The 26529-nt window shown below is 39.2% G+C and overlaps 2 protein-coding genes across 2 annotated transcripts; one reads left to right on the top strand and one right to left on the bottom strand.

Moving 5' to 3' along the window:
* Positions 1–1288: 1288 nt before the first annotated feature.
* Positions 1289–2547, top strand: LOC137747896 (putative carboxylesterase 9). Its single transcript, XM_068488026.2, has one exon. It carries the CDS (start codon positions 1558–1560, stop codon positions 2512–2514), a length of 957 nt encoding a protein of 318 aa, XP_068344127.2. The 5' UTR covers positions 1289–1557; the 3' UTR covers positions 2515–2547.
* Positions 2548–23232: 20685 nt separating this feature from the next.
* LOC137747518 (putative carboxylesterase 8) lies at positions 23233–25023 on the bottom strand. Its single transcript, XM_068487643.2, has one exon. The coding sequence runs from the start codon at positions 24403–24405 to the stop codon at positions 23347–23349; it is 1059 nt and encodes a 352-aa protein (XP_068343744.2). The 5' UTR covers positions 24406–25023; the 3' UTR covers positions 23233–23346.
* Between the last annotated feature and the right edge of the window lie 1506 nt (positions 25024–26529).

Genomic DNA, 26529 nt, shown 5'->3' with positions numbered 1-26529 from the left:
TTTATCTCCTTGTTGATAAACTTGGATGCGAATGAGAGATTTCAATGCCATTATCTTCATGGATGAATTGGTAAGGTGTTGTTGCTCAGCTTATGTTACTGTTTATTATAGGTGTAGAAAGAAAGACAATATCTTAGGTTTCAACTAGCATGCTTTTTAGGGTGCATTTGTTGCATTAAATTATTTCGAATTGTATTAACTTCAGAGACTAAGCTGAATTAGCTTCGCATGAACTAAGTAGTATAAGAATAATGAAGTGTTTAGTATATTATCGAACTATGTGATGGACAAACTTATTTTCATAACTTAAATATATTTTTTGTTAGTTTTTAATCATCTTATTAATAATTTGTTATTTTGACCCAAATATTTTCACTTCATTCAACCCCTTTCGGGCTTTTGCCAACGCCATTATCGGAACTTAATGGAATTTAACAAAATTAATGTCTCTCTAAACTGTGCACAGGAGGACATAGACATGAAACGGCGTATAAATTTTTTTACAAGTAATGATAGTGAGACCATCTGTTTAAACTAAATTCTGCAAACCATATAACATTATTGCTGATGATTAGATTATTATTTTAAGTATTAATTAACGTACTTATTTTCTTTTGGTAACACATCACTTGATTTGCAAATTTAGTATAAAAAGTTGGCCTACCTAACATTACCTTTGTTGCCACTTATTACTACGGTCTAATAATATTTCTCTTCACTTGTAAGTGAAAGGTCTTATGTTTGATTCTCGTCAAAGACGAATTTGAAACTCATTATTGCTAGCCCATTGTGAGGCTAAACCCACCTCCTCTGTTTTAATGTAGAGAATATCGTTTGTTCAGAAATACATTACTTTTGTTTTATATGATATTGTATTATTACAACCTAATCTCAAATCTCCCCTAGCCTTGAATTTCAAGGTTTCATACTTGAATGGAGCGTCTAAGAGCATCTACAAAAGAGATGTTAAAATGTTCACATAAGTTATAACAAAAAAAAAAAAAAAAAAAGATCACACTAATTATTAATGATCTTTTATTAATTATTATTGGTTCAATCATTATTATAATTAATGTTGTTGTTCACCATTGCATTTGTTTATATCCTGCCTCTTTAGTGTTTTCAACCAAGCTAAGGTGAAGAGTCTTCTTTTGTTAAAAAATTGTCAATATCACACATAGCCTGTAAAATTTAACTCTGTTCGAAATTTGACACCTTTTTAATTGCTCTAATTGCCTTAATCCCTAGATTTATTCAATCATCCCTCAAACCAAAACCAAGGGACAAGTCCCAAAGCAAACCGTATCGCCTACAAGTCCGGCACCACTGAACCACCGATTGCACCGGATAAGGACTCTCACCACTACCAAGTCCCCTTCCCCCGTGGAAACATTCAACCAAATGCAGAGAGTTGCCCTCCCCCAAATATCCCGCTCTCAAAATTGTTGCAGATTCATCTAAGCTCCTACACTTTCGATCAAACCCAAAAATCCCTTTGAGTTAAACATAATTACCTAGCTAATCAAATCACCTACATTACGCGCCAATTTTACCAAAATGTCACAATTCGACCCCTACACCCACCTCCACATAGTACACGACCCCGCCACCGACACCCTCACCCGCCCCGCCGCCCCCATTATACCCGCCAACCCGGACCCCGCCCCAGGCGACCCGGTCGTCTCTAAAGACGTGACACTCAACACTGAAACCAAAACCTGGATCCGGATCTTCCGACCCGCCAAGCTTCCCTCCAATGACAACACCGTGGCCCGCCTCCCCCTCATCATCTACTTCCACCACGGCGCCTGGATATTCCTCTCCGCCGCCGACTCCACCGCGCACACCAATTGCTCTCAGATCACCTCCGAAATTCCCGCCATCATCGTCTCCGTCAACTACCGCCTGGCGCCCGAAACCCGGCTCCCGGGCCAGTACCATGACGCCATCGACGCAATCAACTGGGTCAGGGCCCAGGCCCAGGACCCGAAAGGCGAGACCTGGATCCGAGACTACGCCGACGTATCCAGGTGCTATCTGTACGGTTGCGGATGCGGGGGCAACATCGTCTTTTTCTCCGGATTAAAAGCGTACCAGCTCCAGCTAGAGCCGTTGAAGATCTCGGGGATTATTATGAACCAGCCGATGTTCGGTGGGGTCCAGCGGACTAAGTCTGAGCTGCGATTGGCTGTGGACCAGTTGTTGCCTTTGCCTGCGCTCGACCTCATGTGGGACCTCGCGTTGCCGAAATCAACAGACAGGAACCATCGGTACTGTAATCCGATGGCGGATGGGGCCCACAAGGCGATGATCAAAGGGCTGGGGCGGTTTTTGGTGATTGGGTTCGGTGGGGACCCGATGATCGACCGGCAGCAGGAGTTTGTGACGATGCTGGTGGGTTGTGGGGTCAGGGTTGATGCGCGGTTCGATGACGTGGGGTTCCATAATATTGACTTCGTTGACGCCAGGCGGGCTGCTGCCGTTTTGAACATTGTTAAGGAGTTTATCATCTAATTTTTTATATAATTGTATGATTAAGAGTGTAAATTTCGGCTTTGTTCGTTCTTTATTGGATTAATTACAAAAAACTACCTCAAGTATGGATCAAATGACACTTTCATACCTCATTTTTAAAATTGACAATGTCATACCTCATCTTACGAATTTGTGTCAATGTTATACCTTCCGTTAGCTTGGCTGTTTATTTCTCAGTTAAATGCTGACGTGGCTTGATCCGGGATCCATTTTTATTAAAAAATTAATAAAAATTATTAAAAACAAAAAAAAAATTATTTAATATTATTTAAATATTAAAATAATAAAGAAAAATTATTATAAAAAAAAAAAAAAAAAAAAAAAAAAAAACCAACGTCCGTCCCTTCCCCCCCCCTCTCTCCCTTCTCCCCATCTTCATCTTCTTCCCCTTTCTGCAACTACAACCCAGAAAAACAGAAGAGAACAAAAAAAAAAAAAACCAATTTGTTTTCCTTGCTCCTCACCCCCTCTTCTCCCTACACCCACGCACTCAACCTCCCCACCTTCGCACCCCACCCTCTGCACCCAACCTCGCACCCACTACCTACAACCCCAAAAAAAAAAAAAAAAAAAAAAAACCTAGAAAAAAAAACCCATTCTCCTGGGCGAGGAGAAAATGGGCGCCCAGGGGGGGGGTGTGGGGGAATGGGTGTGGAGGGGAGAGGGTGGGTGTGAGGGGGGCGAACTAGGTTGCTGCTGTTTGTTTTTTTTTTTTTTTTTTCTTCTCTCTTCTTCCCTCTTCTTCTTCTTCTTCTGCAGGGGGACGAACTGGGTTTCCAATTGTATTTTTTTTTTTTTTTTCTTCCTTCTTCTTCTGCTTCCCTCTTCTTCTTCTTCTTCTTCTTCTTCTTCTGCGGGTTAGGTTGGGGGGGGGGGTGGGGTGTGGGTGGGAGGGGACGGGTTTGCTGCTGTTTTTTTTTTTCCTTTTCTCTTCTTCTTCTTCCCTCTTCTTCTTCTTCTTCTTCTTCTTCTTCTTCTTCTGTAGGGGACGAACTGGGTTTCCTATTGTTTTTTTTTTTTTTTTTTTTTTTTTTTTTTTTTTTTTGTGTTTCCTTCTTCTTCCTCCTCCTTTCTAGGTTGGAGGGGGTTGAGTTTGTGGTGGGGGGAGGGGGGATGAACTGGGTTTGGTTTGGTTTGGGTTTTTTTTTTTTTTTTTTTCTCTTCTTCTTCTTCTTTCTCCTTCTTCTTTTCTGGGTTGCTGGGTTGCAGGAAGATGATGGGGAAAAGAGAGGGGGGGAGATGCACGAAAGGAGAGGGAAGATGATGGTTAATGTTTTTTATTTTTTTATGTACTTTTTTATTATTATTTTAATATTTAAATAATATTAAATGATTTTTTTTGTTTTTAATATTTTTTTAATAAAAATGGGTCCCGGATCAAGCCACGTCAGCATTTAACTGAGAAATAAACGGCCAAGCTAACGGAAGGTATAACATTGACACAAATTCGTAAGATGAGGTATGACATTGTCAATTTTAAAAGATGAGGTATGAAAGTGTCATTTGACCCATACTTGAGGTAGTTTTTTGTCATTAATCCTTCTTTATTTTTATTGTTGTGCAGAATAGCTGTTGAAGATTTTGTACTGCTTTGTTATACCAAAATATCGAATAGCCGACCCAAATCCCAAACCGGTGATTGATATATTTGGGTCGGTTGAAGAGACATTCAGGCGGTTTGCTCCAACTTGGCAACTTCTCTCTCACTACTATAAAAGTGGCTTATTGTGTCGGTAGGTTGTGTCGGTTTTATATAAAATACTAGCGGATAAGACATTTTCGACACCCTCCTTACATAGTGTCAGAATTATTGTCGGGTATAAGCGACATAAACTGTCTATGTTGCTTATAGCCAATATAGATTTTAATATTTTTAAATGGTGGTGTCGTATAAAAAGAAAACCGTGTTGCTTTCAACCGACATAAAGTTAGTGTCGATAAAAACGAAACTCATGTCGCTTCTACCCGACACTAATAAATATTTTTTAAATATTTTAAAACTTCCTGTCGGTTGTAGCCGACAAGTTGGTGTTTCTATTTTTTTAAATACTTACCTCACATGACAAAATTTTGGGCGAGATATTTCCCCCCATATTTTTAAACGAAAAAGACGATGTCAGTCTCCCTCTTTAAAGAGGCTTCACCTCGAGCCCAGAGGCTTACCTCCCTCATTTATCTCTCCCTTCTTCCAAGCACACCCAACAACCGCAGCTAATTTCTCCACATTTTCTCAAACCTTAATCTTCCATCATCAACCCATAAGTCCTCGCTGCCATGGAATTACTGCATCACCAAAAGGGTAGCAGCACCGATCTTGGTGTGGACGCACTCAGAGGTAAACTTCTCACCCTCCCCTGCCAATTCATACACTCAGGTTCACAGATTGAAATATACCACACAAGAAAGAAATCTTCAACTCCCCATGCTTGTGTTGTTTCTTTTGCAGGGACCTGAGATCTGTTAAAAAAAAAAAAAAAACAAGACGATGCAACCACTGGTACAGCCCCAAATCACATCTCAAGGAAAAATCACCACGAAGTTGTCTCCATTCTATATCCGTCATTTAAAGGTATAACAACAAAATCTATTCTAATTGGATGATTTGGTGGCGAAAAGGTAGGAAGAATAAGTGGAACTCTTGATGTACTTACAACCTTCCACATAGCTATTAATATGTGCATGCTAAGCAGTCTAATGCATAACTCACTAAAGCTATAATCTCCACTCAGCTCCTCTTTTATGTTCTTGTTCAGTAAGATCAGCAGTTCGAAAATCCATATAAAAATTCGTGCATGTTCATTTTGGATCTGAAGAGCAAGGACACTGGAAATCGCAAATCCATAATTTTTGAAAGGTATAAAACATGAGTTTAATCTATAGAGATTAGAGCCCTAATGTTGAAGTAGTAAAGTATTGGAGCACTGATCTGATGGCAAGCATGGCAACATGGAGCTGCTAGTATTATATATGGTAGCATGGAGCTACAGAATATGGCAACATGGAGCTACAAAATATGTGGTCTTCAAAGGCAAGCACGGGAAAGCATCATGGTAGCTGCTAGAATTATATGCAAGCATGGAGCTGATTAGTATTATATGTAATTGTTAGTTTTTTTATCTTCATCTTGTAACTGGTTCTCTAATAGCTCCTATATATGTGTTATTTGTACTTCCTTATTTATATGAAATAGAATACATTTTAAAAGGAAATTCTACACCCAAAGACCCCAGTTGAATTCTTGAATAAATTGAATCTGTGAAGTTTGCATCTCATGTACCATCTGTGTAGGAATGCATGATAATTATTTTATTTATCGAGATGTTGGGCAATGTCGGTTAGAACTGACAATAGATTGAGTATTTTATTTGTTAGCTGCTACGTGACGTCGGTTATGACTGCCATCATGTCAGAATTTATTTTGTATTACTTTACTTCTTGGTGGCGGATTAAGGGGACTAATCGATGTCAATACCCTTTTTGTGACGCTAACAAAAGTGTCGGTTCCCTTATCCGACATTGCACGACTTGATGTCGGATTTTTACCTTAAATCCGACACTAATTAGTTTTTCTTGTCGATTTTCACACTGCCAGCAATAGTCACTTTTTAGTAGTGTCTTTCTACACATCATGACCACCGTGAAACACCGCCACCTCGAAGCAGAGACCCAAACACCGACACTTATTTCAACAACTCTCTCCGTGTTTTTGTCCATCTCGTGCCGCATCATAAGACTATTGTTGTTGTTGTTGTTGTTGTTGTTGTTGTTGTATGTAAAACTTGTGAATAATGGAGAATAGTTGATGATCGATGTAGAAAATCAATTGCATGGTAGTCAATGTCCATTGAAAGTTGTATATGGGATGACACATATCACAAGTTGTATAGGATGATCATAACTTCACAGGTGACAATGGTTATAACATTAAGTTATAGTGAGTGAGGTGTGTAGAGGAGTGTTTGAACATTTTTTCCTTTTTTTTATTTTTTTTATTTTTTTTAAGGAGATAACTAATGGTGAATCATGGTTATCCGCCCCTTTCAGGTCTGGATGAGGCTAGTTGGGAATTTCACCCAACCCGTGGCCACGATCAAGCATATTTACTGTTTAAAAAGTATCATACCCTTTGGAAAAAAAAAGTATCGAACCCTGTCATATCCCGGCCCGGGCAGGACCACTTGCCGGGCCTGCTCCACCACCGTAGCACGATATTATCCGTTTTGGGCCCCGACCACGCCCTCACGGTTTTGTTTTTGGGAACTCACACGAGAACTTCCCGATGGGTCACCCATCCTGGGAATGCTCTCGCGCGCTACTCGCTTAACTTCGGAGTTCCCATGGAACCTGAAGCCAGTGAGCTCCCAAAAGGCCTCGTGCTAGGTAGGGATTGGAATATACATTTAAGGATCATTCCTCTGGGCGATATGGGATGTCACAATCCACCCCCCTTAGGGGCCCGACACACGCGGCCAGGGTTAGGCTCTGATACCAAATTGTCATATCCCGGCCCGGGCAGGACCACTTGCCGGGCCTGCTCCACCACCGTAGCACGATATTGTCTGTTTTGGGCCCCGACCACGCCCTCACGGTTTTGTTTTTGGGAACTCACATGAGAACTTCCCGATGGGTCACCCATCCTGGGAATGCTCTCGCGCGCTACTCGCTTAACTTCGGAGTTCCCATGGAACCTGAAGCCAGTGAGCTCCCAAAAGGCCTCGTGCTAGGTAGGGATTGGAATATACATTTAAGGATCATTCCTCTGGGCGATATGGGATGTCACAAACCCAAACTTCCTTTTTTTTTCCTTTAGAAAGATGTTGTTCGCACTTTTCCACTGATCACTTGTCGTGGTTGTGCATTTGAACAATTGGAGGATAGAAAGGTCTTTACCACTGTGGTTGATGAGGCGCTCAAGTACATGTCAAAAGGGCTTATATAAGCCATTGAACACTTTTGGGGTGTTTCAAAAGAAGTAGGATTCTTTCCCCTCCTATTCTCATCCCCTTCCTTCCTCTCCTCTCACACTTTGTTTTTGGTCTTATTGTCTCTATAAAAAAATCAATATAAGATGTTGACGTGGCTTAATTGTAATTGTTCAAGCAGGAGGGAAGGGAAGGGGGAAAGAGTTTGGATGGATCTTGTGTATCCTTTGTAATCGAGGAAAATCCGTTTGTAATTATTCTCTCCTAATTAGGATATGACTAGGTTGTATATTATACCTCACCTTGTGATGAACAAAATACAATTCAAATCATTTTCTTCTTGGTACCAGAGCCAGGTCGTAAAAAAAAAAAAAAAAATAAAATAAAAAAAAGCCCTAGCAATGTGCGGCACAACCGTGGTTGATAATACTCTTTTTTTTATCAGCGAGCGACTATCATCATTGTTGCCTCTTGACCAGCGAGAGACCGTAGCTATTGTTGTCTTTCTCTGAATTCGAAAGGATCAGCAAGCAGCAGTTGTTGTTATTATCCATTTTGTTGAATCCAGTCTCAATCAGCCACCTAGACTTCCACTCCTTGCTCTGTAGAACCTCACCGACAGCAACAAGTCCCTTCCTCACAATGCAGAATCCCACAGACAGTAGTAGTTTTCGTTTTCGTCCTACCTTTGCACGATATCACTGTCAATTAGTGGCGAAGCTAGATATTGTCAAGGAGAGAGGCAAAATTTAAAAAGGTAAAAGGTCCAAAAAAAATTAGGCATTAAAATCCGTTTAGATAATAGACAATCGTATTACACACTACATGTCATTGCCTACAAATTCATTGATAAACTAAAATCCACTAAAATCCATTGCCAAACTGTATAATAGAAACTATTGGCCCTTTGTAAGTAGCATTTCATTGTACATCTTTCATTAACTGATCAAATTGTAAAGTAATCCTATATTTATCCACCTCCAAGAGTTCGCCCCTTTGTAGCTTCACCACTGCTATCAACAGTAATTCTCATTCATGGCTGGTGACGCTGAGGTTAAGTTAGTTTCTCCTGTTGTGATGTAGTCTGCAAATCAGACAACTCGAATTTGAACATGTGTATGTTTCTTGATGAGAGGAATTATGATTTCTCTCATCCATAATCATATTGTGAAATGAAACAAATGGATTATCTTCGTGTGTTGATGTGAGAATTACTTGACACTCAAATTAAACCCTCGTTTGACAATTGTAGTAGAATGGATAAGTGAGGGATCGTTCTAGACCGGGGATTAGGAGGGCTTGCTAAAACCTTCTAAATTGACTTAAAAACATAAAAACACAATATAAAACACTATTTAATGCTCGAAGAAAGCAAAACTAAAAATAAGAAAGATTAAGACTAAGATTTCAACGAAATAGGGGGGGAATTGGATTTGGACGAATTTAAACTAAAATGAATACTTGGAAACAAAACAAATTGTAAATATGGATTTGACGGAAATGAATGGATGGGAAGCTAGCTAAGGGTTCTTTCTCTACACATGATATTTATGCATATGAATCAATTTCCAGTTATTCCTTCATTGAATTATGAACGACAATGCCCCAAATTAACCGTGACATCACTAGTTAACCCTCAGATTTTCCTTATATTATTGGATTGGATGGCATCATTCGACAACCCAAAACATTCTCAAAAGTTCCCTACATGTCATCATAATAGAGATACAATCGAAGATCATTAAGAATAATGAAAACCATAAGCATTGACAAAGCATTTGCAACTATGACATCATGTTACTCATGCTAAGAATTAAACTTAACGCGATCGTGACAAGCAACCTTCACTACTTTCAAGTATAAGTTAGTAACGATTATGTGAAACCTTCTTAAACTTTAGCCACATATTCATGCATGCTAATTAAGTGTCGACCCTCAATCAACAAACACAAATAAGTTAATCATCAAATAGTTAAGCCAATTGCATTCACGAATCAAGAGTTCATAACCGGAATTCATCAATTCATATCACATAAATAATCATGGTATTGAAATCACCCCTAGCCAAAAAGGGTTTAGTTCCTCATAACTTTGAAATCAAAGAAACACCTAAACATTCCAACAACTCAAACTTGAATTGTATGAACGTTTAGGCACTCTTCTCTTCCATTCCTCATATTACAAAACAAAGAGAATTGAATTTAAACATTGAAATCAAAGAAACGCGTAAACATTCCAACAACTCAAACGTGAATTGTATGAACGTTTAGGCCCTCTTCTCTTCGTCTTCGTTGTAGCACAAGGACTAAGGGATATTGTTGGTGTGTTGAATGGATTGGGGGATTATGAAAATGGAAGAAATGGAGAAGAAAGGGAAGGGAATGGTGCAGAAAATGGAGAGACTCACGGCTAGGGAGAAGATGGAAGTGTTTGTGGTGTGTTGTGTATGAAAATGAGATATGGAGAGATGTCCATGAATGAATGAATGCAAGGGTATTTATAGGAGTAGTGGAGGGAACATATGGCTATGTCATTTGTAGGTGAAGTAGGTGGATGTTGTAGGTGAAGTAGGTGGATGTTGTAGGTGAAGTAGGTGGATGTTGTAGGTGAATTAGGTGGATGTTGTAGGTGAAGTAGGTGGATGTTGTAGGTGAAGTAGGTGGATGTTGTAGATGATTATGAGTGATAAGTGATAAGTGTATGATATGTTAAGTGATAAGTGAATGATTATGATAAGTGATAAATGAATGTATGATATGATAAGTGGTGATGATATGTGATAAGTAATGAGTGGTGATGATAAGTATGGAGCATGTGAATTAACTAATGAAGGAAATGCATGTGCAATGACAATGTGTTAGAATGGATGTGTGTTATGCATGGCATGATTGGGATTAGGAAAGGTTTTAAATGTCCTAAAACTAAAGAGAACAAGGTTCCAACACTTTGATCTTCAATTAGGTCTTCAATTTCATCTAACACTTTGGCTCCAAGCATAAGCTATCCATCCTTAGCCCAAAAGTGCTCCAAAAGTCTCCAAAATGCATCTTTTTGCTCCTTTAGCCCTTTGGACCTATAAACACACGAAAATAGCTTAAAGTACTAAAATAACTAAAGAAACATAACGTAAATGCACGAGAACAAGCCATTTAAGTCGCATGAATATGCTCCTATCAAATACCCCCACACTTAGCTTTTGCTAGTCCTCGAGCAAAACAAAACAAAAGAAACCAAAAACAAAACAAAACGAACAAAACACAACCTACACCTTCCAACAATCGTCTCAGATTTCCAATGCACATGACAAGTTAAAAATCATTAGTCCCATAGATTTTTAGCCATCTTTACAGTTAAGTACATTCTTAATCATAGTCACCACATACTAGTTCACAATTAAGCATTTAAAACACATTTCGAAAGTAGTAACATGCTTTTAGAGAATTTGCTCAAATCCTTACAAGATATGCACTCGTTTTTCACACAGATTTTCTGACTACACACCCTACACTAGTTATATGTGAGAAGATTGATGTAAATATGAATTCTAACACTCACATATGTTATAATAAAGAAAGCAATTTCTGGAGTTAATAAGCATGTTTAGATATGATCTCATGAATGGAATGCTACTACTTAGACGCGAGAACCAGTGATACCATATGCTCATACCAAGTTCAAACTCCACAAATTGAAATACACAACACTCAAGATAGAAGTCAAGGGTTGTAACGGGGCTTGGGGTATGTGGATAACAAAGAAGGGATATGGAAAACAAAGGTTTTTAAAGAAATAGTGAGCAAAGCATTTGAATCAACTTAGAATTCACTTTTGAATGAAAACTCAACTTTTGAACAAAAAGGGAGAATTTAGACAATTTACGCCCAGAATTGGTGTTTTGGAACCTTTCTTCAATCACTTATTCTTTCTTTTTTTTTTTTTTTTTTTTTTTTTTCCTTTTCTTTTTCTTTTCTTTTGAATCTCAAAACATAAACACTTAAACATTCTCTCCCCCACACTTATTTTCTTTCATAATGTAACTCAAAAGGAATTCAATTAAGTCATGCTCACTATCTTTTAAGAACAAGGGTGGGGATTGTCCTAAACTAGGCTAGGTGAGGAAAATGTGGGTAAACAAAGAATAAAGGCTAAACAAGGCTCAACGGGGTTAAAACTTACAACATATACGAAGTATGGGAAGTAAGGCTATTTGGCTATGGTGGTGGTCACTACACAACTTCTTCTTGAATATGTGTTATGCAAATCAATAACATGCTTTGAATGAAATGGGCATGAGTTCTAGCATTTGGAACTATATGATGAAACGCCTTCTAAGTAGTAACCAAGCAAAGAATAATGAGATCATGCAACGACTTTAGAAAACAAGAAATCACAGATTATACTCTCCAAAGAACGTTATAGGTTCAAGTCTCTCAGGGTTGTAGCGTTTGTTTGAGTTCCTTCCTTCAAGCATGTTACAAAAACGAATTTTTTTTCTTTTATGATTGCATGTGAAGTCATACATTATAACCATAACCAAGCATATACCAAGAGTAAATCAAACTTTTCTCTATGTTTATAACTCTTTTTAATAGTCATGCAATTACAAACCAAATCCTTATCATTGTGTTGGAAGGTATCCTAAGACACAAACACACAAAAACGACTCAAAACACTCTTTTTAGGCTTTTTAAAACACGTTTTTCAAATTTTTATGTGATTTTCGGAGTTATAAAAACAACACATACTAAAACACTCTAAAACAACTTAAAAACACCTTAAAACAGCAAGGAACAACATTTGAAGTTATGGGTGATAAAATCCCACGAATTTGCATCAAATATACTTAGTTACCCCCCCACACTTAAATCAAACATTGTCCTCAATGTTTTAAGCATAGATTCACACAAAACATAAGTAAACACACAAAAAGCAACTAAACATACTAAACATGGCAGAATGTAATTAACAAAGAGAAGAGTTTAGAGACGCAAATCTGGTTGTGGAATGTAAATTCCATCTTCTCCTTGTTGATTGCAATGAGGCTTGATGTTGTTGATTCCACAGGGGTTCCTCTCATCGTTGATTTTCCTTTGTGCTACTCTTGAAATGGGCAGCAGGATTCCCTTTAGTGTCTCCCCCGAAGGTCTGAACTTACTCCTTTGGTCTGTTTCTTTGTTCAATCTTTCCAATTCGTATTGAAAAGGGTTGGAGGATAACTCAGCCTAAGTTTGTCTCCACATGCTTCAATGTATCATTTTCACTTGCCTTACTCGCTCCCCTTTGCAGAAGTGGTCCCTTCTCTGGAAGTGTATCAACCGTTGAAGATGACTACTCGAGAGCAACGCTAGGTAAGCAATCAGGAATAGATTCCAGACAGTTGGCTCCAGATCGGAAGACTGACTCCCAATGCCGGCTGATTGCTTCTTTCACTTTGCCATGCAAGTAAGAACAAGGACAAAGAAAAGGACAGGGAAAGAGCATGATATGAGATACTTTTGCTTTAGACCTTGATGATATGAGATACCTTTGCTTTTGAAGAAACGGCGAATGAAGCAGCACATGTATTTGTTGTGGTTGTCTCCACATGCTTCGATCGACCGTTTCCTTCTGCTTCATTTGTACTCCAGGTTTCTGGTATCTTCTTTGGGGGAGAAAAAATTGAGTATTTCAAGAGGCTTTGCTGGGAGTGTGCCCTCAAAGGTGAGTGAGAGTTGGGCATTTTTCTTCAAGTTTGCCTTACCATAAAAGACGAAGGTCGACATATATAGAGATAATATCAAGTGGTGGTACTGTTCTTTTACCCTTGTCGACAAATGTCTCTTCGATATCAGAACGACGTCTCTTCGATTTCTGAGCAGGCGCCCCTTCGATTTCTGAACGACGCCCCTTTGCTTTCTGAACGACACGTAGTAGTGCGGATGCGGCTCCTTTTGACAAAGCTGCACGCGTCTTCTGAAAAGCAGAGAAAGCGTCGCCGAACTTTGCGCTTGTCGGCTAAAGATGTGTAGATGCGATGATGGCCTCCACGTGTTTTCAGCTTTGTCAGAAATCTTTTGACAAAGTTGAACGCGTTTTCTGAAAAGCCGAGGGAGCGTCGCCTAAATTACGCCGGAAAATCCGGCTCTTTGAATCGGTGGACGCGTCGTCTTGGCTTTTTATAGAGCTATCAATCACCCCAACACACACACTCTGAAGATTTCCCATTCCTGAAACTCGACTCCGGCCCTTTGAGAATTAACTCCATCCCTTCTCTTTGAACACTTTTGAAAAATGGCAAACTCATCGAACCTTAGCTTGGAATTGAGCCTTAGCAGTGATACGGGCGCACCGCGTCAAGGTAACGTATGGCGCCCTTCTTTCTTACCTTCTAACAGTCCTCTCACAGGTGAAGACTCAGTGATGCAGGACGCCACAACAGCTACAATAGTAGCTAGGAACCTCCTCACTCCAAAAGATAGTAGGCTGCTGTCAGGACGGTCCGATGAGTTGGCCGTTCAAGAGTCCCTCGCACTTAGTGTTCAGTGTGCGAGTTCTGTGTCCAACATGGGCCAACGCCTGCTTGCCCGCTCCCGTCAGGTGGAATCATTGATGGCAGAGGTGGAGAGTCTTAAGCAAGAGATCCAGCAGCTTAAGTATGAGAATAGAAGTTTGCATGTGCTTGCAAATAACTATTCGTCGGGCATGAAGAGGAAGCTTGATGAGCTGCAAGAATCTGAGGGTCGAATTCACAATGACCGTCAAAGGCTTGCGTCTTATCTCCAGAGGCACCTTTTTCCTGGGTCATCCAGCGCTTGGCCAAGTATTGAGGCCTGGAATGCTCTAGCTCCGATGCCTCCCGCTCCGATGCCTCCCGCTTCTATGCCTCCCGCTTCTGCGCCTTCCGCTTCTGCGCCTCGTAGTGGGGCTTCACGTAAACAACCTTTGTGAAGCTCCACCTTTCTCCATGTTTAGTATCTTTTTTTTTTTTTTTTTTTTTTTTTTTTTTTACATAAATAAAATCAAACGGCATGGAATTTATCTTTGAATGGGCGGTGATACTTGAAATGATCCGGTAATAGTTTAAATTCCAGATTGGGTGCCTGAATCATTAACCACATGTTAGTATAAAAGAAAATTGAAATTCGGGGAGGCGGCTTACCTGTGTGCTCCAAAATGAACTCCAGAATAAACACCCATTCGAAAGTTATGACTTGTCCCGTGTCATAAAATCCAACTTCCTTGGGAATTGTGGTTTCAAATATGTCCTCTTTGATGCCTTCTACATCTTCTCCAGCCACTACCTTCTCTTGAATCATTCTTCTTGGTGTACAAAGTCCTTTGAAGAATTCAACACCATCTAAAACTTGCTGTGTTGCACCAAGAATTTGAATAGCATTTTGCTCCTTTGGGAAGGCTTCCACGATGTCCTTTTTACTCTCTTCTTGGTTGGGAATCAAAAACCTGCTAGGAAAAGGGACATTGGGTGGAATAACATCAGAATAACATGGAATTGGGACGTCCTTACTGGTGGTGGGTGGTTTAGAGGGCTTAGGGGGCTGCGGCAAGGGTTGTTCTACCATTGCCGTGTGCATGTCTTCTTCCTCCTCCTCAATTAGCAGCTCTTCATCCACTTCTAGGCTATGTTTGGACATTTTTAGGTCAGCTCCAACCTCCATAGCACTTCCCAAAGTGATAGCATTATGGATTTCAAAATCTTCCTTCGAGTTTTCAATAGTTGAGTTGGAAAGTTCACTTTGCTCTTGAATTTGTTTCATGAACTCCATAATCTGCCCAAATTGCTCGTCCAATTTACCCAACTTCTTGTCTTGATTTTGTTCGTCCTGCGTCAAAGAGGTTAGTAATTGAAAATTTTTATCATTATCCATGGACATACTTGAACTTGATTGGAATTGTTGTGGGGGAGGTTGTGGTGGCTGCATAGGTGTTGTATTGAACTCCTCATATGGTTGCCAATATGCTTCTTGTTGAGCCTCCTTGGCTTGATTTTGTGACCCCTGCGCCAAAGAATTTATTTCATTAAGAATTTGAATATAATCTATTGGCGAACTTGAATTTAATTGAGCATATTGCATATGAAGTTGTGGTGGCTGCATAGGTCTTGAATAGAACTTCTCATATGGTTGCCAATATGCTTCACGTTGAACTTGTTGATCTTCCCACCATATAGAGTTTGAATGATCCCTCCAATCTCTTTGTGGACATTGATTGGCTTGAAATCCTTGCCTATATGAAGCACCAAATGTAGGGACACTCTGCATTGTGGTCCTTTCGGCATACGGCAACAATTTAGAAGTAAGATTTGCCAATTGAGCTTGAATGCTAGCAAAATCCATATCTTACTTCTCTAGTACCTAAAATCAAAGAAAGAGAACTAAATCAAATATCAAAAGTAACAACAAACAAAGAAAACAACACTAAGTTAGAAACTAAAACGAAAACAACTAAACCAAAAAAAAGAAAAGAACCAAGGGATTAGCAAAGTTGCTAATCCCAGGCAACGGCGCCAAAAATTTGATGCGAGAATTATACGCACACAAATTAAACCCTCGTTTGACAATTGTAGTAGAATGGATAAGTGAGGGATCGTTCTAGACCGGGGATTAAGAGGGCTTGCTAAAACCTTCTAAATTGACTTAAAAACATAAAAACACAATATAAAACACTATTTAATGCTCGAAGAAAGCAAAACTAAAAATAAGAAAGATTAAGACTAAGATTTCAACGAAATAGGGGGGGAATTGGATTTGGACGAATTTAAACTAAAATGAATACTTGGAAACAAAACAAATTGTAAATATGGATTTGACGGAAATGAATGGATGGGAAGCTAGCTAAGGGTTCTTTCTCTACACATGATATTTATGCATATGAATCAATTTCCAGTTATTCCTTCATTGAATTATGAACGACAATGCCCCAAATTAACCGTGACATCACTAGTTAACCCTCAGATTTTCCTTATATTATTGCATTGGATGGCATCATTCGACAACCCAAAACATTCTCAAAAGTTCCCTACATGTCATCATAATAGAGATACAATCGAAGATCATTAAGAATAATGAAAACCATAAGCATTGACAAAGCATTTGCAACTATGACATCATGTTACTCATGCTAAGAATTAAACTTAACGCGATCGTGACAAGCGACCTTCACTACTTTCAAGTATAAGTTAGTAACGATTATGTGAAACCTTCTTAAACTTTAGCCACATATTCATGCATGCTAATTAAGTGTCGACCCTCAATCAACAAACACAAATAAGTTAATCATCAAATAGTTAAGCCAATTGCATTCACGAATCAAGAGTTCATAACCGGAATTCATCAATTCATATCACATAAATAATCATGGTATTGAAATCACCCCTAGCCAAAAAGGGTTTAGTTCCTCATAACTTTGAAATCAAAGAAACACCTAAACATTCCAACAACTCAAACTTGAATTGTATGAACGTTTAGGCACTCTTCTCTTCCATTCCTCATATTACAAAACAAAGAGAATTGAATTTAAACATTGAAATCAAAGAAACGCGTAAACATTCCAACAACTCAAACGTGAATTGTATGAACGTTTAGGCCCTCTTCTCTTCGTCTTCGTTGTAGCACAAGGACTAAGGGATATTGTTGGTGTGTTGAATGGATTTGGGGATTATGGAAATGGAAGAAATGGAGAAGAAAGGGAAGGGAATGGTGCAGAAAATGGAGAGACTCACGGCTAGGGAGAAGATGGAAGTGTTTGTGGTGTGTTGTGTATGAAAATGAGATATGGAGAGATGTCCATGAATGAATGAATGCAAGGGTATTTATAGGAGTAGTGGAGGGAACATATGGCTATGTCATTTGTAGGTGAAGTAGGTGGATGTTGTAGGTGAAGTAGGTGGATGTTGTAGATGATTATGAGTGATAAGTGATAAGTGTATGATATGTTAAGTGATAAGTGAATGATTATGATAAGTGATAAATGAATGTATGATATGATAAGTGGTGATGATATGTGATAAGTAATGAGTGGTGATGATAAGTATGGAGCATGTGAATTAACTAATGAAGGAAATGCATGTGCAGTGACAATGTGTTAGAATGGATGTGTGTTATGCATGGCATGATTGGGATTAGGAAAGGTTTTAAATGTCCTAAAACTAAAGAGAACAAGGTTCCAACACTTTGGTCTTCAATTAGGTCTTCAATTTCATCTAACACTTTGGCTCCAAGCATAAGCTATCCATCCTTAGCCCAAAAGTGCTCCAAAAGTCTCCAAAATGCATCTTTTTGCTCCTTTAGCCCTTTGGACCTATAAACACACGAAAATAGCTTAAAGTACTAAAATAACTAAAGAAACATAACGTAAATGCACGAGAACAAGCCATTTAAGTCGCATGAATATGCTCCTATCATGTGTCTATTAAGGCTTCAGAAGAGCACGACCCCAAGTACGATGATTGGCTATCTGAAGATCAAAAAATAAAGAGTTGGTTACTGTCATCCATGAAACTGGAGATTATGAAATGATATATTTGTTTACCCACTGCAAAGGAATTTAGGATTCGTTGAAGATACCTTCAGCTAGAAGGTGTCACGCCTTTGCTAGAACGGCCGCTCCTTAGCTACCTACTTTGGAGAATTGATGGAAATCTTCCAGGAATTGGAGCACTTTAATAAAGTGGCTATGGAGTGTGCCAACGACATCAAAGCTTACAAGAATATTAAACCTAGCTCTGATACCATTAATAGAAAACAGGGATATAAAAAAGGGCGTAGGAATGGGAAGGTCTTACTACATGCCAATATTTCTGTTATTGAACCCCATTATCCCTCTTCTAGTCCCGTTGGAACTCCCCTTCCTTCAGAGGATGTTATGGCGGTGTTAAATCCGTTTGAAGCCCTTTAATTTTTGGAGATTGTCTTTGACTCTGATATTCAGGCCATTGCCTATTCAATACATCTCGTTGGCCTAACTGTATTTTGGGTAAGGATATTGATGCTCTCCCATCCCAGAGATTTCACCATAAGAAGAAGAAAAGGAAGAATAATAGAAGTAAAGGTACATCTAAGGCTGGTGGTAAGGGTTGTAGTGCCTATGATCGATCTCATTCAAACTCAAATGATTAATCTCACTTGTTGGAATATTAGGATGCTTAATGGGCTTCATAAGCAACTCAAGGTTCGTAATTTCATCGATATGAATAAGCTTTATTTGGTTGTTATGGTTGAGACTAAAGTACGTGTGAATAATATTGATGCTGTTACTCAATTTGTCTTTCATAATAGAAGAATATTGGTGGGTTAGAATCCTACCATTCTTCATGTTTCTCACTTGGCGGAGATTGATCAAGTTATCCATTATCATATTTAAATTCTTCTAACGGGGCAAAGTTTTTATGATTCCTTTGCTACGACTTCAATGATGAAAATCTTTGCAAGGCACTTTGGCCTAACCTTTGCTCTTATAGGCACTCCATTGGTGATGCCCCTTGGATTGTCCTTGGTGACTTCAATGTTGTTCGATCCACTAGAGAAATTGATGGGGGATCTAATTTGAGGTCTAATGTTATTATTGGGTTTGGGGATTGTTTACTTGATGTTGACCTTGATGATTTGAGATTCTCTAGTCAACTCCTTACTTGGTGCAATAAGCAATTCAATGGCATGGTTATCTATCACAAGTTGAATTGCGTCATTGTCAACATCGGTTGTTTATCTATGTTTCCTAATAACTTTGCTATTTTTTTGCCTCCTAGTGCCTCTAATCACTACCCAGTGGTGGTTTCTCAAACTCAAAGAAATTCACCTTTTAAATTCTTCAATTTCTATGCACCATGATAATTTTTTAGCTATTGTTGCACAAGCTTTTATACTCATATCCAAGGTTGCCATCAATTCCAGGTAGGAAAGAAGCTAAAGCTTGTTAAGGCTGAGTTGAAAAGGCTAAAGCTTGTTAAGGCTGAGTTGGGAAATTATTCAAAATTTATCAAAAAACAAGAAGGGGTTCAGCCACTACTGTGGAATTCAAAATTTATCAAAAAACAAGAAGGGGTTCAACCACTACTGTGGAATTCGGCCCCATGGTCTTATTTCAACTAAAAAATAAGTCTATGTCTAAGATTCTAATCTTCCATAAGTGTGATAGCATCTTGAAAGTCGGAAACCTTCATCTTTGCACTCTTCGGATCGTCCACTTGCACAAAGTTTGATTTAAACTTCTTACGACGAGAATGATATTCAGCTAGAACCCCTCATCTTGGCAAACACGGGACCAATGGTTCTTTGAACCACAATGATAACATATATCTGCATTTATAGTTTGAGGTGTTTTGCCCTTATTCTTAAAGTTTGGGGCCTTGGGAGCAAGGTTTAGGTGCTTTTGGGCTTTATTTCCTTCCTTAGATAGGCCTTGACTATGTTGACCTTGGTGGGATGGCTTTTGCCCGCCCCTACCACGTCTCTTTGGTGTTTCGAGCTTTGGTTTGTGCTATAGTGTGCTTCAGGCACAACAATCGCCCTAGTATGTCGAGCTTGATGATTATTCATTAACAACTGGTTCTTCTTTTCAGGGAGAAGTAAAACAGTGATCAAATTTGAGAACTTAGTGAACTTTTGAGCTCTATATTGTTGCTACATGACAATATTAGTAGCAGATAAGGTCGAATAGGTCTTCTCCAGGAGATCCTCTTCGATCAAAGTTTCATTACAAAACTTGAGAAGTGATTGGATTCGACGAACTTCAAAATTATTTTCATTGACAGACTTAAAGACTTGGAAGCACAAATGATGCCAGTCATGTCTTGCTTCAGGCAATAAGATGTCATTTTGGTAATCAAAACAATCAGCCAAAGTGACCCATAATACTCGTGGATCTTCCTCAGCAAGAAATTCAGTTTGCAAGGCGTCGTGTATATGTCTTCAGATGAAGATCATAGCGGTGGCTTTCTCAACTTCGCCAATAGGGTTCTCCGTCTCATCTTCAATGGTGGGACGCAAATTCTTTGCAGTGAGGTGGAGCTTCACATCTTGGACCCACTTGAGGTAGTTCATTCCAGAGACCTCCAAAGCGGTGAAGTCAAGTTTGTTCAAATTCGGCATGTTCCTATCGCAAAATAAAGGACAAGATGTGATTAGTGTAATGAAGAACAAAAATCAATCCATTCACATAGAAGTAGAATATTCATGTTCTAATAGACATGTATTAGTTAATATTCACATGAAAAAACTTCAGGTTTTCATGGGTGATGTTTTTAAGTGAAAAACTTCAGGTTTTCAAACAAGGCATATTTTTAGAAGCTTCATGTTTCAAAATAATTATGAACTTCAGGTTCATATGTTTCTACAAATAAATGCAAATATATACACATAAATATGCAACAAGAAAATATGCAAATAGAACTTCAAGTCTAAAATTATAATTGAATTAATTATTTGGACTTCAGGCCAAATTAAAAGTGTGGGTGAAAATATAAAACCCATTGAGCCTAAAAATAATTAGGCAATTAAACTCGGGGCCCAAAATAAGGCCTAAGCCCACGGGTGGGCTAAATAAATGGGTGCCATGCATCCTAGGCCCAAAGCTGGGCGAGTTTGGTCTCAAGCGGGCTGTAGGCCCAAAAGGAGAGAAGGAAAACGGGTCAGGCTAAAGTATCGGATCGCTTCAGGAGAGTCCAATAAAAAAAACACGGGCTGATCAGATGGTTTTGGGCCAATACAGGTGAGCCCAAAAAAGGAAAAAAAGAAAAGAAAAATGAGGCCGAGTAACAAAGCCCAAATAGGGCTTGAGTTAGGTCCAAAGACTCCCCAACCACAACTGGGTGCATTTGCCGGGGAAGAAGGTCGACGCTGTCGCTTCAGATGGCCATGCTTTGGGATAATGATGCTTGGGGAAAGTCTGTAGGTCAAGGGAGACCACAAATATGAACGGAGATTTGAAAAATCTCAACGTTCTACCAAAACCCTAGAAATACGAATCAGAAAATTGGAAAAATTCTGACGAGATTCAAGATAATCTCGGTCAATCGGTGTCGGGGATAAATTACAGATCGTCAAAACACGATGATCCATGGGTGAGGATTAGCTGCATGCCAACTTGCAACGATGGAGGCACCATGGAAGCTGTCGGTGTTTCTGGGTTTCAAACCTGGAGCCCTCGACTCCGGGTTTGGGACTCGTGGCTCGGCTCAGCCACCCAAGCTGCAGGCTTGAGGTCATGGGTTCGAAGAAACCAGGCCATGTTTTTTATTTCTCTTTTTTTTCCCCCTTTTTTTTCAATTCAATTCAATTTTATGCATATTCAATTCAATAATATAATGCATATATATATATATATATTTATAAATATATATATATATATATATATATATATATATATAAGCAATTCATCACAAATATCAAATTCAAATAATTCAACAATTATGAGTATAATGCATACACAATTTATGTAGAATATAAAATTCGAAAAACGTAAAGTTGGGTCATGCATTATGGTGAATGTTCATGCTATTAGGGCTGCAAAAATATCAAGATAAAAACTGTTATTTTGAAAGAACCTAATTGCGTGATGATATGGATGAACTGCTTTGATGTAGAAAAATCTTCAACGTCAGATTCTTAAGCGCAGCGGTAGGAGCGTGTTGTAGCCTATTTTATCTGATAAGGGGAAGGGGTCCGGTAGCAAGGGTAGAGAGAGAGGAGAGATGTGTTTGTAGAATTGTAGGGGAATTATGTATTGAGGATGTTGTTATCCCCCCATACATAGTGCCTTTATTTATAATAGTAAAAGGAGAGAAGAAATCATTCATCCCCAAGGAATTCAAGTCCATATAAGAAAGAATAACTAGAATTAAATCTAATATAGAATTTACACAATCACACTTAAACTAGGAAAGTTCACAACAAGTACTTATATGTTATAAAATGAGTAATTAATGCCACTTAGTACGGTCTAGCGGTATTCTTCTTCACTTGTACTTAGTACGGTCTAGTGGTATTCTTCTTCACTTGTAAGTGAGAGGTCTTAGGTTCGATTCTCACCAAAGACGAATTTGAACTAGATTATTACTAGCCTATTGTGAGGCTAAGTCTACCCCTCCCCCTTAGTGTAGATGATATCGTTTGTTCAAAAAAAGAAAAAAAAATGTTAGCATGTAATTTGCTTGAAACGAGAGCATGGGAGTTCGTCATTGTATAATACGTGGCACCCAAGGAATCCTATTTAGGACTAAAGCATTCATTAAGGATAAATAAGTCAATAAATAATAGTTCGATTATGTATTGAAATAAACTCCAAATTGTAAAAAGCTATCATTTTTCTTGGTCTAATCTTATATAAACACGCCCACATATAGTTATAATTATCAATGATTACAAAATATACAAGAAATTAAATATTTGGCGCCCAGGGAATCCTACTTAAGAAATGCAACATTCTTTAAAGATAAATAAGTCAATAACTAATATTTTCTAATTATTTCTCTATTATGTAATAACCTCTCTAAAATTATAAAATTGGTTTGATCCAAACTGTTTTAGTTTAGAGGAGTTTTACTGTATTGATAACCCTGGCTCTAGCGAGTAGCGTTTGGGTGATGTTCGACCATTTATTTATGATGACTGTCAAACCATAACGTGTATTTTTCTGCGTCACAAAGTTAGAGTTCATGTTTGGTAACCGGGGAATGGCTAACAAAGTTGGGAGTTCACATTAATACGTAATTAATAATCTAATTATCAACTAAAATTATTTTCAAAATATAGTTTAAATAGAAAGACTCGGAACATTCTCCTTTATTTTAATCATTGGATATGCCTTATTGTGGTTAAAACTCCTTACAAGCGAAAGTAACATCAGCCAAAATGGCGTTTTCCAGCAAGCCATGTCAGCTTATTAGCCTTCTCTCTCAAATCGCCGATTTTGAAACGACAATATTATCACCGTCGTCTGCATCGCACGACTCGATAAAATCCCTAATAATGTCGTACAGAGCTTGGGCCATGCTAGGGTCGAAGAGCTCCACGCTATGATAACCCCCCTCGTCAAACTTGGCCACCACGTGCGCCCCACGTGACTCAAGTAACGCCGCAAACTCCATCTGCCTATCCATCAGCGGGTCCCCACCGTACCCTCTAACCAAACACCTCGGCAACCGTTCGATCCTCCCATCCCCACCTCCCGCCGTCGGATTACAATACTCATGATCCCGATCAACGCCCTTTGGCAAGGCCATTGCCCACAGCAAGTCGGTGGCGACCAGCGGCAATATCCGGTCGTTGATCAACCTCGTCTCGGATTCAGTCCTATGGACCCCGCCGAAATAAGGCTGGTTTAGTATCAGCCCTCGGATCTTCATCGGCAAGAGATCATCACCCGAGAGGCGTAAACCCACGTGGTAGCTGATGTTAGCTCCGGCGCTGCTGCCCATTAGGAAGCACCTGGAGAAGTCAACGGCGTCTTTCAACCAGGGATCGCAGCCGTCGACGTCGGAGGCCTGGCGCTGGACCCAGGCGATGGTGTCGACGGCGTCATCGTAGGCTGAAGGAAGAGGGTGTTCGGGAGCCAAGCGGTACTCGACGGAGATAATTAGGGCTTGGAGAGCGAGGGCCATGCTAGAGCAGGAGTCGTGGAATGGTTTGGAGGCGGCGGAGAAGAGGACGAAGCCGCCTCCGTGGAAGTAGATGATGAGAGGGAGGCGGGGGTTTGGGGGGAGAGGGTGGGGTTTGAAGACCCTCAAGAAGGTTTTTGTTTCTGGGTTTAAGGGAATGTCCTTGGAGAGGACGAGTTGGGGAGAGTTGGAGTCTGACTCGGCGGCCGTGGCGGAAATGGACTCGGTGGGGGTGGGAGTTGGGGAGACGGTGGGGAAAGTGGTCAAGCGGGTGAGGGAGCCATCAGGGTTGGGGAGGATTTTGAGGAGTTTGTAGGGGTCAATGGAGGTTGGGGATGAAGAAGGTTGATCCGCCATGGATGTTGTTGAAACTTGCAGATGAAGTGTTTGTGCAAATGCTTAGCTGAAAAAAGAGGGTTTATAAGTTTACATGTGGAAGAAAATGAGTGACGAGTGATGAGGAAATAGTGGGAAAAATGGGTAGGTGTTTGGTGAAGAAAATTAAAGTCAATACTTGAAGACTACCTGTTTGAGTTGCATGCTATTGAATATTCGACCTAAAAGTCAACTGATTAATTGATTGGGAGTCAGCTAGGTTTGCACGCGGGTGGAGATATGTGTGTTAACAACCAAATTTCACAAGTCACTCAGTATTACAGTTTAGTGACATTTCTATTTGTTTGTAAGTGAAACGTTTTAGGTTCGATTATCGTCAAAAACTAATTTAAACCAAATTATTGCTAATCCGTTGTAAAGTTTAGTCCACCCACTTCTTAATGTAGATATATTGTTTGTTCGAGGGAAAAAAAAAAAAATCAGATCTCACAAAGATTAACATGCGGCTTGTAATCAGTAGCGGAAGGAGATAGGTAGGAAGTGGGGAAGGGTGGAATGAGTCACATGACCAAGCTTCACCCACTCTTCTTAATGTACATATATTGTTTGTTGATAAAAAAAAAAAAAATAAAAAAAAAAAAAAAAACAGATCTCACGAAGATTAACATGTGGCTTGTAATCAGTAGCGAAAGGAGACCATGACCCCAACAACTTTATATTACTCCACACAATTTTGCTATTAATCCCCATATGCCCCAATAAGTTTATATGTGGAAGAAAATGAGTGACCCCAACAACTTTATAGTACTCCACACAATCAATTTTGCTATTAATCCCCATATACCCCAATAAGTTTTTATATGTGGAAGAAAATGAGTGACCCCAACAACTTTATATCACTCCACACAATTTTGCTATTAATCCCCATATACCCCAACAAGAATTTCCAATAATTAGATTCAGTTTAAGTTTATGTCTGCATGCTTTTGATTTCTGTCATTTATCAAAACACTATTAATCAACAGTATTTCGTAGTGAGTTCAATCAATTGAAAGGATTGATCAATAATCTTTAAAAATGGTGTATTTGCTTATGGGAGTCAAATTAAAGGTTTTGGCTGCTTAAGTGGAAAAAATCTAATATTACAGTAAATAAACTTAAGATCATTATATGGTTATAATTGGTTGTATACGTCGAAATAAATAATGACACTATTGATAATGATGTCGTACAATGACTAGTCAAATTTTAAGAACCAATCATGAATTATATATCTAACAAACAAAATGTTAACACATCTACTTTGTAACGACCCGTCCCTAAAAATTATAGTTTTTATAATGTTAAAACTTGAATTTATGAAAACATGAATTTATATAGTTTTTATAATGTTAAAACATGAATTTACGTTGACTTTTGTTGACCGCATTTTCATGTCATGTAAGGTTCATTTTCTTGTTGTAATCTTGTAGTACTCGTTGCTATGAACGTGTGGGCGCAAACGAAACGTGATTTGGACTTATAATGAAGGAGATATTAACGTTTAAAGTCAGAGACATTTTAGTAAATTGAATATTTTCTGGAAAGCTCCAGATTTTTGGAGCAAAATCTAACCACCTAGAACCAACTCCATGACCTTCCTTCTTCATGTTTCACCCCAAAATCGAAGAAGATAGGCCCTAATTCATTGAGTTCGAAGTCGTCGGCTCTGACGACAACCCCGTGAGTTCCTGGGTAGCGATCCACCATTTCTGAATGCAATCACATCGAACCCCACCATCAAACAACTTCCCTTAAGCTCATGAACAATGCCCAATCATTGGTTGAGGCGTCGGAGCGAGGTTAGAGGTCAAATCAAGAAACACCCCTTATAGGGTTTCTGACAGGTTTTAGTGAAATTAAGGCTTTTCCCGGCCAAATTGGCCTTAGTCACAAATATGAAAGTTGTTCCGCTTATCGAGATCTTCATTCATCGCCGAAAGCGGTGTTGGACAGCTTCACTAGTTGCGGCTAGTGTCAGTGTGGATATATGTTATTTTATACAGCTTCACTTATGGGTGATGGACAGGTTATTCAGCTTCACCTATGGGTGATGGACAGGTTATTCAGCTTCACTTTCGGGTGATGGACAGGTACTGCCTTTGG

Source organism: Pyrus communis, chromosome 2 (genome assembly GCF_041283825.1).
Source record: "Pyrus communis isolate YQ-2024b chromosome 2, ASM4128382v1, whole genome shotgun sequence".
NCBI lineage: Eukaryota > Viridiplantae > Streptophyta > Magnoliopsida > Rosales > Rosaceae > Pyrus > Pyrus communis.
Note: the sequence above shows the minus strand (reverse complement) of the source record. Positions and strands in the feature narration are given on the sequence as shown.